This window comes from Monodelphis domestica, chromosome 4 (genome assembly GCF_027887165.1).
Source record: "Monodelphis domestica isolate mMonDom1 chromosome 4, mMonDom1.pri, whole genome shotgun sequence".
NCBI lineage: Eukaryota > Metazoa > Chordata > Mammalia > Didelphimorphia > Didelphidae > Monodelphis > Monodelphis domestica.
In genome coordinates this window covers 247,500,021-247,516,266 of record NC_077230.1, presented here as the reverse complement: position 1 = coordinate 247,516,266, position 16,246 = coordinate 247,500,021, and the positions used below count along the sequence as shown (strand labels likewise).

The 16,246-nt window shown below is 34.4% G+C and overlaps 1 protein-coding gene across 2 annotated transcripts in view; it reads right to left on the bottom strand.

The window, feature by feature from the left end:
* The window catches only part of CWF19L2 (CWF19 like cell cycle control factor 2), a 142,680-nt gene that overhangs the window by 78,715 nt on the left and 47,719 nt on the right, over positions 1-16,246 (bottom strand). For both annotated transcript variants that reach the window (XM_056794442.1, XM_007494895.3), the window contains exons 10-12: positions 13,966-14,058; positions 4,323-4,448; positions 1,612-1,749 (exon numbers count right to left, since the gene is read on the bottom strand). In XM_056794442.1, the coding sequence (XP_056650420.1) occupies positions 1,612-1,749; positions 4,323-4,448; positions 13,966-14,058 (357 nt within the window). The remainder of the gene's footprint in view (positions 1-1,611; positions 1,750-4,322; positions 4,449-13,965; positions 14,059-16,246) is intronic.

Genomic DNA, 16,246 nt, shown 5'->3' with positions numbered 1-16,246 from the left:
TTCAAGGAAGAAGCTTGCTAACGCCTAAAGCCAGAGAATGAATTGTTACAGAAAGAGGCCAAAAAACCTACACTACATCAAGAAGATAAAGGATGAACTTTGGGTGTGGTTGATTTAACTGAAGTTTGATTGAACATTTATTTGAATGTATACTCTTAAGCCAAAAGGGGACTGCCTCCTAATTGGTTTTTGTCAATGAGCACAGCAAACATTGGTTTTTCTGTCTGTCGTTCTTCTATTTCTCTCTTCTATCTAACTACTGTAATTTCCTCTTAGAAACTCAATATTGTATACATCTGTAATTAGAAGTGCTTTAGGATTATAAAATGATTATGTTAAATGATCAGGGGGGAGACTAGTCTCCCAATGATCATCAGGGGGGATTGTGAATATTGGATTTAACTATCTCCTGATTGTAACAATGAAGATACTTAGTCTAACAGAATCAGGAATGTCTTGTGAACTTGACATTACTCCACCCTACTTATTCTACCAAAATCAGGAATGTCTTGTGAACTTTACATTACTCCACCCTATTTAGTCTAACAAAATCAGGAATGTCTATACCCATACTTAAGGATTAATTATTTAAGAGGATGGCCTTTGATAGCTATGTGCTGGAAATTGACAAATCAGAAACAGCTGACAGACCGCTGGGCTGTCCTAAGTCAACCTTAAGCTACCAGTGATAAGTTTGAGAGGCAGGAAAGTGATATAAAACCGTCTATATATTTCATGTCTCTTCCTCTCTTTGGCCTCTTTCCACAGAGAGGTGGCTCTGGCTGGTTACTTCCTGTGAGCAGGCCTAGATGCCAGTTCAATCCTGGAACTCGAGCCTGGAGGAGATCCCTCAGATAGCTTCCTTGAGACAGTCACGTGGGGAGTGATAATTCTGACTCCCTTTTCCCTTGGCTCTCAGAGGAGGGCCCCTTGAACTCCTGCCTGGCTCTGCCTGAGCTGGAGCAATTTAAATTATCTCCCTCTCCCTCTTTCTCTCCCCCTCTCCCTCTCCCTCTCCCTCTCTCTCTATTTGTTTCCTCTATATTAATTAAAATCACCATAAATTTCCTGCTGACTTGGGTATTTTATTTGGGATATCCCCTGGTGACCAATAATAAATTTAGTTTAGGTCACAACCATAAAATTATCCTTTACGCTAGTGATAGGCATGAGGCAAACCAAAACTATCACTAAATTTTTAAAGAACTATATGAAAGAGGGGAAAGCTGAGTAGCTCAGCGAACTGAGAGCCAGGCCTAGGGAGGTCCTAGGTTCAAACCTGGCCTCAGACACTTCCCAGTTGTGTGACCCTGGGCAAGTCACTTAACCCCCAATGCCTAGCCCTTATCACTCTTTTGCCTTAGAACCAATACACAGTATTGATTCCAAGACAGAAGGTAAGGGTTTAAAAAAAGAAAAAAACTATATGAAAGAGAAGAACCAGTTTCTCTTTAGAATAACATTCATATGCTCACAAATCCCAGGAAAATCATTCCTCAAAAGCTATATTTATTAGGGAGTCAGAAAACAGAAAAACAGCTGAGAGAAGTCTCTTAATTAGTAATGGATAAGTCACAAATTAGGTAGGAACAAAGTCAAGAATATGTTTACCTTAGATACCATCTTCATGAAAACTCTATTTTGATCTTCTGCTGTTCCCATCTTTTCATTTTTAACCAAATCCTTTAGGTTTAAGTCATCATCATCATGAAAGTACCTGACTCGCTCCTTATCTATGTGTGTTGTTACCTGTGAAGAAATCAATAATAACCTTGTCAGGATAATAAATTCTCATATGTCAAAACAAATGCAAACTTAACTTGAAGTTTAATTTGACATAAGATTGTTATAAATTTTTCTTCCTATATCTAATGCACATTGTCTATAAAATCTAACCACTTTATGATCATTCCACTGGCCACCAACATTAAGAGGAACTTCAAAGTTTATAAAGTGCTTTATACATGTTAACTCATTTCATCTTCACATTAACCGTGTGTGAAAGGTACTATTAATCTCATCATTTTATAGATGAGGCAATTGAGGTATGTGAGGCAGGATTTGATCTCAGGTCTTCCTGAATCAAAGTCCCAGATATCATCCCCTGTGGCATTTATGTGTCCTAACATAATCATAATGTTATACCTTTTATTACCCAGCATGCTCCTTTGTAGTAGAAATGTTTGTTGAAATGAAACAAAAATAGTGTTCAAACTCAGAATGCAATCCTAGTAAAAATAGTTCATAATGTAGGTAAAGAAATGAAAAGATTTTTCCAATGCAATAAAAACTCACAATAATAACAATAGCAAACATTTATATAGCTTACTTACTTATATGCCAGGCTTTATCCTAAGCAGTTTACAATTATCTCATTTGATTCTCCCAACAACCCTGGAGGGTAGTAGCTATTCCAATCCCAATTTTACATTTTAGTATACTGAGGCAAAAATACTAAAGGACTAGCCTAACGTCACACAGTCAACAGCTAATAAGTATCTGAGGTTGCATTTGAGTTCATGTCTTCCTGACTCCAAGCTCATAGCCCAATCCACGGCCCACCTAGCTGCCTAGAATCTGTTAATTTTCAGAGTAGATTGCTCTACAATTCTTACTTTCTGCCCTCTGGCAGTTTTTTACTGACTAGTATTCAGTGCTCAGCACTTAAAGTATTCAGAATCAGACTGGGATATGTGAAAGAAATAGAAAATTTTAAAAGTACATTATTTGGGGAGTAATCACTTTTTAGCTTGCCACTATTCAAATAGGCTATGCAGAAATAACTATTTTGCAGAAAAAATTTTTAACAAATTAACATTTAGGGATAAATTTCATGAAGGCAAGACCCATTACTTATACTACATATCCATTCTCTGCATTATATGGCATATTTGGACCAGAGAGTGGGCAATCTGCCAATATTTATTAATAGTCATATAATAATAATGCTTTTTAAAAATTACAAGTAATTTTTGTCTTTTCTCTGACCATTAAATATTGTGAATATCTACCTAGAACTATTTGAAAATGAACAACATAACTCTTTATTTTATTCAATTGTCACAAAAGATGAGGATAGCACTCATATAAGCTACCTCATCATTCAATTGAAAGTGCTCTCTCCAAAATTATCAATGATCTTAATTGTCAATTATAATGGTCATTTCTTAATGTATATCTTTCTTGATCTCTATGTAGCCTTTGACACTGTCACTTTCTTCTCCTTTATATATTTTCTCTTCTCTCTAGGTTTTCGTGACAGCAGTCTCTTCTATTTTGCCTTCTACCTATCTGACATTTCTTCTCATTCTCTTCATCCAGGTCCTAATGTCATTGAAAGTGCTGTCCTGGGCCTTCTCTTCTGCCTCTATATTATTTTGCTTGGTGATCTCATCAAAGCTCCTGGAACCAATTATCATCTCTATGCAAATAACCCTCTGATATTTTTATCTACTACTAACCTCTTTCCTGACCCCCCAGTCTTATATCTCCTACTGACTCTTGGACATCTCAAACTCAACATGAAATAATTATCTTTACTCCCAAACTTTCCCTTTTTACTAACTTCTCTAAGACTCTTGTGGTCACCACCATTCTCTTTCCTTACATTCAACCAAGCTTATAACCTGTGTCATCCTCAATTTCTCATTTTCTCACTCCCTTCATGCAATCAGATGTCAATTCCTATCAATTCTGCCTTGTAACTACTGTCTCCTCTTTTCTGACACTGCCACAACCCTGGTAAAAGCTCTCATCATATCACACTTGAATTCTTGCAAGTGACTAGTTGGTTTTCCTGTCTGTACTTTGTAGATGTACTTAATTAACACTGTATCACTGAGACACTGTCAAATATAGTTACATATAATCTCCTACTTATAAATACTCCACTGCAATACCTAAAATTAGATGACTAAAATACATAAGATAAAGTTTTCTTAACATATTTAATTGCTCTGAAAAAGTAACAATAGTAATTTTAAGTAACTCAAGCTACTGGTTAAATCTTTACAAAAAAATTGTAAATAAACATCTCTGACAAAAGAATTTAAAATTCCTCAAATAGTTTCCCATTTTGGTTTTACATTTAAATAATGCTTCTAGAAATCATTAGGAAAAAAGAAATATGCACTACATTTTCAAAAAAATTTCAAGTGAACCCAGAATTATTTTACTAAATTCTAAAACATCTGAAAGCTTCCTCTCAAAAAAAAAAAGTTCCAAGACAGCAAACATTTCATGCTAAATCTGATGCAAAAAAATAAGCCTTGAAAAAATCAAAACTTTTACTCTAATAAGCACAGGCTTTGTATGAAAATTACCATCTGTTTTTTCCTTCTTCCTTCCTTAGGTTCTGATGGTACTCCTGGTGAACTTATAGGCCATGCCCGTCCAGAATGATCTGTTCTGACAAGGACCACCTCCTGTTCTTCTTGCATGCTTTCACCCTGTTGTTAGGCATAAAGATAAGTTAAAAATATAGGACTAGGAATTTTTTTGTTCTTAAAAAAATAAAAACAAATTAAGATTAATATTGTATAAATTTTGTAGATTTCTTAAAACTTCACAATGTACAACTATGATTTCAAAATTGCATTGAAAACATGGTTTTTCACCTGAAATATAAAAATAAGATATATAGGCTGTTAGAGGGAAATTACAGGGATAGAAATAAATTAAGTATAGTGAGAGGTTGATTACAGAGGATGCTCTGACCACATGCTAGAAACTCTGAGAGAGGAGATCCTAGAGTCTGGAAGTAGGATTTTAAGGAGCACCAACCAACTGAAACTGCTTTCTGTCTTGCAGCTGAGAGGAGAGAGAGGGAAGCTGAGATCTACTGATCCTGGATACCAAGTTTAGCAGTGAGAGCAGGGAAACCTTTGGACTTTTCTTGGGAGTACCTTTCCTCACAATAAGAAACACATCTATCTTGTATAGTATCAACCTGATAGAGAACCTCATTGTCAAGAGCCAGCTGTTGGTCTGAGGCCTAAGGCCAATCTCAGGGCCTGGTCAAGCTGGGTTGAACTCAAACATCTAGAGTTCATCCTTGTTTCATCTTGGAGAACTGTTATCTCTTCAGAAAGCAACCAGGGAAGATATAGAGAGAGAGTCAGGTAGATGTAGAGAGGGCTTGGGAAATTATCCAGAGAAAGGAAGGGCTCAGGGAGCTTCAAGAAAAATGAAGACTTCCCCATTCAGAGAATTTAGAGGGAGAGGGAAATGAGAAATCATAGTGGTTAAGGAAACCTCATTATTTAATCCTCCCTTCCTATCCTTTTGTTTTATTAATAAATCTTTTACCTTTTATACCAACAACTGCTTAGAGGCCTGGTTTGCATACTGGCCCCAGTAAGTAAGGCCCATTGGCCTTACTTCACTGAGGGGAACTGAGGTATCCAATACACCTCAATGTACCCTATTATTTCAAGGCTGGAGGGGAAGGAAATTTGAACCTCACTGTGATATAAAAACATGTTGAAACAAAAAATATCAAAAACTTCTATCTATAGTTATATTAAGAATTTATTACTATAAAGCACTTACCAGACATAGCATATTAATTTTCATCACTTTTCTCTAAAACTATTTTTTACAAACTCTCCACTTTTAAAATGAAACCAAGGAAAAATGACTACAAAAGATCAGGAATTGAGAAACTATGATGACATTCTGAGTAACTTGCTTTTGAAGAATAACAAGCTTCTCATATAATTCAAATGGCAACATTGAGAACTGCACAACATGTATATATTTTCTTCAAAAATTGGTTAGCAAAAGCATGGCCTTTATAGTATATGTCATAAGTGACTTAAAATATATTATAGACAAAAAATGTACAGGAAAATTTTTAACAAGAGAATTATGTGGGGATCAATAGTAAACTACTCTCCTGGCTCTCCTCCTCCATTCACTCCATGACCTCCTCTCAATTCCTTAATAGAATTTTTTCCCCCAAGGTTATGTACTCTGCTCTTTTTTCCTTTCTCACTATATGACTTTTTGCAAACTCATTCTTGTACACATTTCAATCACCTGTATAGAAATGGCTTTAAGATGTACACTCCCCAGACCTTACTTCTCACATAAATTATAGGCTAATATCTCTAATGGTCTATAGGACACTGCCAAATTAACTTATTTTAACCTAGGTTTTTAAACGCTATAGGTTTTAGAGAGTTTCTATATATAGTGTACATTCCAGCACTTCAGCACATTAAGCATACTTTCTATTTGGAAACACATCCATAAATATATATATAAAGTAACATCTTGTATTCCAGTTCTTTTATTTGGCATTTAAAAAAATAAACTGAACTTATCTTACTTTGACATCAGTCCAGCAAATACTACTATTGAAGACTACAAATTTTCAGTGAGGTCATTTAAATAACATAATGATTCCTACATTGGATAAGAATGAAATTTATCTGAAGTAACTAATGATTTCCAATCATTTTTTGCGCTACAGTTAAATAAATATAACATTTCCAAATAGAAATTATGCAACATAAGAAATTAAGGGTGAGAAGGAGCAGCTAGATAGCTACATTTCTTAGCTGTGTGACCCTGGGCAAGTCACTTAGCCCCCACTGCTCTTCTTGCTTATTGCTCTTCTTCCTTAGAACCAATATATAGTATTGATTCTCGGATGAAAAGTAAAGGAAACAAAACAAAACAAAGGATTTTCTAAAACACTGGATATATTAGTATACTATAACCAAGTATTCTATGACCTATTCAATCACTCCAAATTTCTCTCACCTAAATAAAAATTTTCCCATTTGGTTGCTAGCTAACTATGCTTTGTTAATCTTTCAACAATTATAACACATTTTAACTGGTATTTTAATAACTTTTAGGAGATTAGCCTAAGCTTGAAATTGAAAAATCGCTGTTTAAATATTCTGAAAAACTAGGTCTATTAGCTGGTCTTCAAACGAGACTAAAAATCAACAATAACCTGCCATTTTTCTATCCATTTTATCTCATTCCATTCAACTCAAAATTTGGTAGGCAGGTATATAGCTTTTATGACAAGAGTCAGTCCTAGAGTACAGCATACTTCTCACCACCATAAAATTATTTCAGAATTTCAAATATCTTATTGTATTATCCTTACTTCCCAAGTAAAGGGTATTATAAGAATAAGATATATAAATGTTCAACTTGATTTCATACTCAACAAAATAACAATCACAACAAAGTCTGACAGGCAATTCTATTAACATGATGTCTACAAGTCCTCTACTTTGTAAAACATATAGTATGTAGTTACATCATTCTTTGTCTACTATATAGTAATCATCATTATCTCACATTTGTATGGGATCTTAAGATTTACCAAATATTTTTGCCAACTCCTTTGGGGTTAACAGAATAATAATGATTCAACTTTTAGTATCTAATTCATCTAAATTTTAGTATATAATTAGTGTTTAATTCAATTTCAATTTAAACAAATTCTGAATGAGGGTTAAGTACTGTCCTTAAGAATCTTAAAATTTATCAGGATATAAAATATGAACACAAAGTAAAAGAAATATTAAAAATATAATGAAAGTTGAGAGAGAAGGTAAAATACGAAGCTAACATGAGCTTGAGAAGAAAAAATTCAGTACAAAGATCATTTACCCTATTTATGAGTGATGTATATATGTGGCAAGGTATGGGTAATATATAGTATGTAAATAATGCATATTATAAATTCTCTCCATGTTTTTGTTGCAACAAATTTGACTTTTCTCTTGAACGTCAGTCAACTAATTCCATTTTCTCCACCTCATAAAAGAACTGTCTATCATAATCAGTCTTAAAATACTTACATACCTGTATTTTGAATTTAAAAAAAAAGATTGTTTTACTTCCTTTTATATTATATTAAATTTAAATCCTACAACAAGAAAACAAAATACTAGAACCTATTGTGTCACAATATGCCAAAAAAATTTTAAGAAATGAAAGAATTAATTTGATGTTAATTATTGATGTGCTTCAAAGAAAATATTTTCCCTTAAGTTACCAAAAAAACTTTTCCCCTAAAAAATTCTACTGAGATAATATCTCCCTCTTCAAAATGTTTTTAAAGTATCTTTTGCTTTTGTTCAAAATAGGAGGAGTTATTGTTCCTATTGCATTTTTTGAAGAGGAAGACTCCCTTAAGAAAGTTCCAGAATAGTTCAGAAAGTCTTAGCTAGGGTGGAGCTAAAAAGGGTGAGAGCAAAAGCAGGCAAGGACCAGTACTTCCAGTTGCAAGGGATCTGAGGTTCCTTAAAGCTCTGTCCTGGGCTGTCATAGAACATCCTGAAGCTTCAGTGATCTAAAAATTTCAAATCCATGGAGACATCTAACCCTAAGAGGTAGACCCAGAATGAGATTATGCAGGATTGACTAACCCACCCAAAAGACAACAGAGTCTGGTCTTGGCACAAAGCTACCAATTGAGAATTGAAGCTGGAGAGATAAATAAATCAAAGAAAGCTCCCATGAGATAAAAAATTATTTTTGCAACTATAACTCTGTAAAAATTGCAAGCAGGAGGTAAAGCCAGGATGGTAGAATATCAAGAAGAAGTACACCTTAGCTCCCCTCCACTAAACTCCTGCAAACAGACCTAGAAAATGTACCTGATTGCAGAGGGGCAGATATGGGGGAAAAGCAAAAACAAATCACAATGAGTCATTTGTCTAGCCTAGCTCTACATAAGGTGTCAAAGTAGTCACTTCAAATACTAGGGGCCAGGTGGGGCAAAGGAAAAGTCATAAATGGGCTAAAAAGAGATCCAGGAACCATTCCAGGGTAACACCACAGTAACAAGTGCCAACTGGAAGCTTTTTTATCCGCTTCTAGGTTCTAGGTCACAGATCCAGAGCAGAAATTGAGAAAGGAGCCTGTGCCCAAGAATTATATTCTCAGGTCAAGTCACACTATGCATGAAAGGAGCAGTAGTAGTATGGCTCAAATGCCAAAAGCTGAGTGGAGTCTTAGTTCCACAGAGCCTAAACCACAGAGAAAACATGAAGGTAGGAATCTCTAAATGAAAAAAAGCCTACAGTTAGTTCTCTCAGTGGACCAACAGAGCTTTCCAGGTGGCTAGCCCAGCTTTCCAGGGCTGAGTCAAGCAACAATCCAATCTTCCCAAAGCCAAACCAGATCAAGATCTTACACAATTCAGACCAAGAGGGAGGGTGGAGTTAGGGGGTGGGAAGGGGCAGTGTCAACAATCATACTTTCCCCTGGATCAAGCCAATCTGGGAACAATGAACTGGTAGGTCCCAGTCTGTCCTTGAGATCCTAGAATGAAATAACACTACTCCAAGAAAACAGCAAGAGAACCAATACAGACATTTCCTCCACAAATGTGGCAGAGTTCACCACAAAAATCAAGCCTGAAGTCAGAAAGAATGGGGGGGGGGGGGGGGAGAGAAGTATTCCTCCATAAAGAGCTAGGACTCAGAAGAAGAAAATGATTCCAAAATATCTATCAGTAAGACCTCAGAGAAAGCTATAGCCTGGGTATAAATTCAAATAGAATTCCTAGAAGAGATTGTGTAAGAGGTTTTTTTAAAATAAATGAAATTAGAGCATTTGAGGGGAAAAAATTAGGAAAGAAATAGTCATAACAGAAAAAAATTGAACAGGGAATTAATAGCTTGGCACAAAAGATATGAAATCTTCCCCCAGTAACAAACTCCCTCAAAATTAGAATGGACCAAATAAAAGATAACGATTTTATGAGACAATAAGTAATAATAAAACCAAAGCCTGTGGAAAAATAAAAGAAAATGTAAGGTGTCTCATAAAAACTAACGTGGAAAAAAAATGGAGAAAAAATTTAAGAAACAATAATCTGAATGCCATAACCAAAACAGAAAGCTAGACAATATACTTCAAGAAATTTTAAAAGAAAGTTGTCTAATACTCTTGGAAACAGAGGGCAAAGTAGAAATAGAAAGTCAGAATTTTAAACTATTTAATAAGAAACAAGCAAATTGAAACAACACTGAGGTTTCACTTCACACCCAGTAAAGTGATAAAGACACAAAAAATGGGAATAGTCAAGGTTGGAGGTATTGTAGTAAGGAAAGCAAATATATTGTTGGTGGTACTTAAAATGGTCAAGACAGTTAAAAATAATTTAGAATAATACAAAAACTTTCAAAAAAAGCTAAAAATAAAAAATTAATGCTAAACTAAAGTGTCCAAAACCTTTGAATCCATATTGGGTATGTACTCCAAGGAAGCCAAAAATATATGCTAAAGATACTTTATTTTCCCAATTACATGTAGTAACAAATTTCTGAAGCTATATGACCCAAATTGGTTTCCTTCCTCCATTCCCTCCCCCTTCCCAGAGATGGCAAGCAATTTTATCTGGATTATATATGTATTATCATGCAAAACATATTTCTATATTGTTTATTTTTGTAAGAGAATAATCATATAAAACCAAAACCCCCAAATAAATTAAAATGAAAAATTGTATGCTATTATATGCACTCCAACTACAACAGTTCTTTCTCTAAAGGTGGATAGCATTCTTTGTCATAAGTCCCTCAGAAGAGGCCAAAAATATAAAAAATGGTCCAAATGTTTATGGCAGCACTTTTTGTGAAGGTATTGTTCATTTCTTGTTTTTCAAGAGGACCAATGACATCACAGGATCAAGGCCCAAGAGGCAGTTATGTCGTCAGTGTCTAACCAAGCTCTAAGACCTCCACAACCCGTTTTCAATTGCCTTCATGGCCTTTGGAACAAACTGTTCTCAAACACCAATTCCACCAGGGAAATCTTCATGTTTGGTGTAGACACTCCCTTAGCTCACCTGTTTGTTACTCTCAAACTTATTCAGACTGTCTACTGAGATGGTTTTACTGGGGTCTCATAATTGCACAGGCTACAGCTTCTTGGAGCTATAGATAAGAGTTTGGTGACAGGTAGACCACAAAGGTGACTGAGCAGCCTGAAAAGGGCTCAAAAAGTTCTCATACCAGAGGTGCTAGTCCTCCCTGAACAACCTATAAATCCCTCAATATATAAGGACAAAGAAAGAAAAAGAATATCTTTATATAAAGGGAGTAAGAAATCTTTTGAGAGCAAAACTTAATATGTAATCAAAACGATCTTTGTAAAATGACTTGTATTACAAATTTTATCACTCCTATTCATTAGTAGCCCTGGATTATTTTACAAAAATTAACCACAAAAAAAGGTCAGTTGCTAATGAACCATATGTCTACTTCCTCATCTGTACAACTTCTTTGATAAAATAGCTTAAATACGCAAGAAGGGTTCAAAGAGAGTCAAAGGATTAAGGAATTTCAACTTTAACATAAGTCCCTCAGACAAGCAGTCATTCAGCCTCTGCTTAAACACTTCCAATAAAGGCAAACTCACCACCTCTTGAGGAAGTCTATTTCTCTTTTGGATAGTTCTAAATATTAAAGTTTTTCCTGATACCAAACATAAATTTTCCTCTTTTCAGCTTTCACTTATTATTCCTGGTTCCTTCCTCTAAGTCAAATAGAATTAAGTCCAATCCTGCTTCCATATGACAGCTTTGGCTGACATCCAAGAACTTAATGAGGCTGCCAGTAATCATATAGCTCTAGTAATGGGGTCAGATAGCTAAGACATATGGGGAAAAACACAAACATAAATTTCCAGGTGCAGTGGGCAAGTAGTGATTGGACCCAAAGATACATGGCCAAAGGATGCAAGTAATTCTCAAAAGAAGAACTCTACACAAGCACATTTTTTAAATCACTCTAAATTGATAAAATAAGAGAAATACAATCAGAACTCTAGAATTTTACCTTATACCCAGTAAGTAGCAAAGATGTCAAAATATAGACATACTCAATGTTGAAGGAGTAGCAGCAGAAAGACAAGTACACTAATACTGTGTTGGTGGAATAGTAAATTGGTTTGGCCACTCTGGGAAATGATTTGGAATTATGTTCTAAAAGTGTCTAAAATATCCATATTCCTTGACTCAAAGATCCTACTGCTAAGCATATACTCCAAGGTGGTTAAAGACAAAAATGAAGGTCTCATACATGCCAAAATATTCACAGCAGTACTTCTTATGGTAGCAAAGAACTAGAAAGATAGTACTCTCCAAACAGCAAGCAATGGTGAAACAAAATGTAGTAAATCAATGTTATTGTTCAGTTGTTTTAGTTGTGTCTTATTTTTCATGACTCTATTTGGGGTTTACTGAGCAAAGATACTAGAATGGTTCGCCATTTCCTTCTCTAGATCATTTTACAGATGAGAAAACTGAGGACAACAGAGTTAAGGGATTTGGTCCAAGGTCATAAAGGTAGAGGCCAGATATGAAATGAAGATACGGTTTTGTTTTGTTTTGTTTTTTAAACCAGCTCTGGCACTTTATCTACTATGACACCTACCTATTGCTCATTGATTGGTAAATCAAAGTACTGTGATATTAATGTGCTATAAGAAATAAGGAATGTGAAGAATGAAGAGTTACAATGAAATAACAAGTGAAGAACCAAGAAATGACATACACAGTGGCAAGAGTATAGTCAAAAGGTAAAATAAAAGGAAACTAAACACTATAATTATAATGACTTGGTCCCAGAGAAGAATGAAGTAAATGCACTTTCTGCCTTCATTCAGAAGTGGAAGGCCATGAATGTGGAATGTTGCGGCCACTGTCAAATGTGGTTAATGTATTGATTGGCTTTGCTTTTCCCCTGTTTTAAAAAACCTTTCTTAGAAGGGATAATTCCCTAGGTACAAGGAGGAAGGGTATATATTCAGAAATTAATGATGTAAAATAATGTAATGATGTAAAAATAAAAAATATCATTTTTAAAGGGCAAAAAAGTAGATGGTTATTACATTCTTAACATCGAGTCTTCAAGCAAAAGTTAAATGACAAGTTGTCAGGGAGACTACAGAAAATAATCCTGTTCAATTCAATACAAATTATTAAGTGCCTACTGCTATTGGATAGGAACTGTACTAAGTGTCTCTAAAGGTGCCTTAAAATGCTATGATTCTACAATAAGAATGGACACAAAGCTGGATAGAACTTCTCTTGAAGCTTTCATTTTTCCACTCAGACTAATTAAGTGTCCTTTGCAGAGGATATATCAAAACCAGCAATCGTGTGGGGGTGGAGGTCTTTTAAAATGTCCAAAAATTTGGAATCAAAAGTTTTCATGTCAAAAATAATACTAACTTTTCACCAAAATCTACAATGCTTAACACAAAGGGAAAAGAAATTCAATTAAATTTTTTTTTTAAACCCTTACCTTCCGTCTTGGAGTCAATACTGTGTATTGGCTCCAAGGCAGAAGAGTGGTAAGGGCTAGGCAATGGGGGTCAAGTGACTTGCCCAGCGTCACACATCTGGGAAGTGTCTGAGGCCAGATTTGAAACTAGGACCTCCCGTCTCTAGGGCTAGCTCTCAATCCACTGAGCTACCCAGCTGCCCCCAGAAATTCAATTAATTTAACAGGATTTACTTTTCAGAATTGACTTTAACCAGCCGACCACAATATTCTAAATGCCTGTAAATTTAATCTTTGATGGAATGTTTTAGTATATCCCCAGATATATCAATTTCATCTTTGCTGCTATTAATCTAATATCAAAATAAATGCATTTATTAAGTGCTTTTAAGTCATCTATGAGTATATATCTACAGTATTGCCCAGTAAACCTACAGGTTTAAACTAAAACACAAAACTGAATTATAAGATTTTTAAACCTAGAAGAAACATTAATGATTATTAAATTTCTTCTTTTTACAGATGAAGACTGAGATTCAAAAGGTTAAATAATTGCCCAAAGTCAACTTTCTGGTTCCTAAGGAAGTCATACCTAGAGCACAAATTCTCTAATTTACTAATAAATGTTCACTGAATGCCTTATTAAAATATCATCAGTTTATATGCAAAATGAATCCACAAATTATTTTTTTCTTACCTCCATCTCAGATTTTCTTGTTGATTCTCGAATTCCTGTTTCTTTTAATTTGCGTGCTTTGTCAAGCTGTGCTTTAAGTTGTACTGCTAAATCCTTTAAAAATAAAATTAGAACTTTTATTATATTTTTATGACCCTGTTATCTCAATCACAATTTTCTCATAATTACCAGCAATGTACATTTTTACTATGAAGTCCAATTAAAGTATATGCACTTGAAGAAATCACACTTACCTTATAAATTATATCATTTGTAAATCCTTCCATAGCATAAATTTCAAATGTTATAAGGCGAAGGGTTATTAGGAACACTTAAGCACATCATGATATTTTAACCATCACCTACTTTACCACCTACATATACTTCAAACCAAAGCCTAGAATTGATTTCATTTTTTTCTGCTTGGCTAAGGAATTTAGATAAAATAGCATGTAAAGCAAGAAACTATGAAGCGAAAAATTAAAACAGATTTATATGACATGTAGAAGCAATATTACTTCCTACAGTGGTTCAATGAACAAAGAAATACTTTCTTTTAAGAGCAGCAGAATGGACTAAGTTCTCACTGACTATCTGAACTAATGCATTTGCTCTATCAACACTCAACTCTTTTGGTTTTCTTTTTCTTGCAAACTGTTCAAATCTGTTCCAAAGTCCAAAATGACCCATGATAACGCATAGAGGAAATCTGTGGCATACAAAACATATGCCTTTTCTTGGCATAAGAGAACAAAACTAGACATAATTTCTGAACATTTATAATGGCATGAACACTTTGCATTTTATATGTAACCTCAAAATCCCATTTCATTTTGAAAAACTTTTCTATATATGTGTGTGAACATGCACATGGCCTTTATATTTCAGTATCAGTGAAGCTACATTACACTATGGACAAACCTTCGCAATTTAGATGGGGTCATCCTACTAATCTGTTTTCAGACACTATACCTTGGAGGACAAGGAATGGAAAAGGGAAGATTAAAGGTGAGTGTGTTTGGGTTTTTATGCAATATTAAAATAATATATTGATTATAAAACAAGAAAACAAGAGTCTAACAAGAAACAGTATTATAATGTTCCCTGGCACCCTAGATTATTAAAAAAAGCTCTTCCAAAGCCATTTTATTCATGAATCATTAAGTTAGAATTTAGGATAAAGTTCCTTCCAAAAAGATAAGCTTTACATCAATGTTTTTTCAAGAAATGGTTATTTTACTAATAATGTATTGCTGGTGGAGTTGTGAATTGATTCGACCATTCTGGAAAGCAGTTTGGAATTATGATCAAAGGGCTATAAAAGAATGCATACCTTTGATCCAGCAATACCACTTCTAGGTCTGAATCCCCAAGTGATAAAAAGGGAAAGAATCTGTTTGTACAAAAATATTTACAGCTGTACTTTTTGTGGTGGCAAAGAACTGGAAACTAAACTAACTAAAAACTAAAGGGATGTCCCTCAATTGGGGAAAGGCTGAACAAAAATGTAGTATATGTATATATGATGGAGAAGGAATACTATTTTGCTATATAAGGAATGATGAAGAGGATGATTTCAAAGAGAACTGGAAAGACCTAATTCAGAGTGAAATGAGCAGAACCAGAATAACATCATACACAGTAATTGAAAGACTGGAACAATCAAAGGTGATCTACTTTGCGACTAATAGCAGTACAATGACAGGAAAATTCAGAGGGACTTATGAAAAAGAATGCTATCCACCGCCAGAAAAATAACTGTTGGGAGTAGAAAGGCAGATGAAAATCTATGATTTAAGATTTGATTATTTGGATATATGATTTGGGGTTTGGGTTTTATAAAATTATATTTATAAGATTATTCACTTACAAAAATGAATAATATGGAAATGCGTTTTGCATGATAATACATGTATAACCCAGACCGAATTGCATGTCAATCCCAAGAGAGGAGAGACAAGAAGGAAGGGAGATAGCATGAATCATATAACTTTGGAAAACTTGGGCGGGAATTTGTTATTAAAAGAAAGGAAAAAAAAGAAATGGTCCTTTTCATTTTCAATATTGAGTGACTATATACACATTTATGGAAATTAGAAGAAAAGTTTTACAGTTTTAAATAGAGGTGACATGCTTCCTTGATCACAGGATTAATATCTTTTTGCCTTCACAAATACAAATATTTTTTGGAAATATTAAAAAGTACTTAAGGAACTAAATTCCTTCATAAAAATCACAAACTAAATAGCTTTATTTAGGTCACTTCAGGGCAAATCAATGAACTTCTCTGGGCTTCTATTTC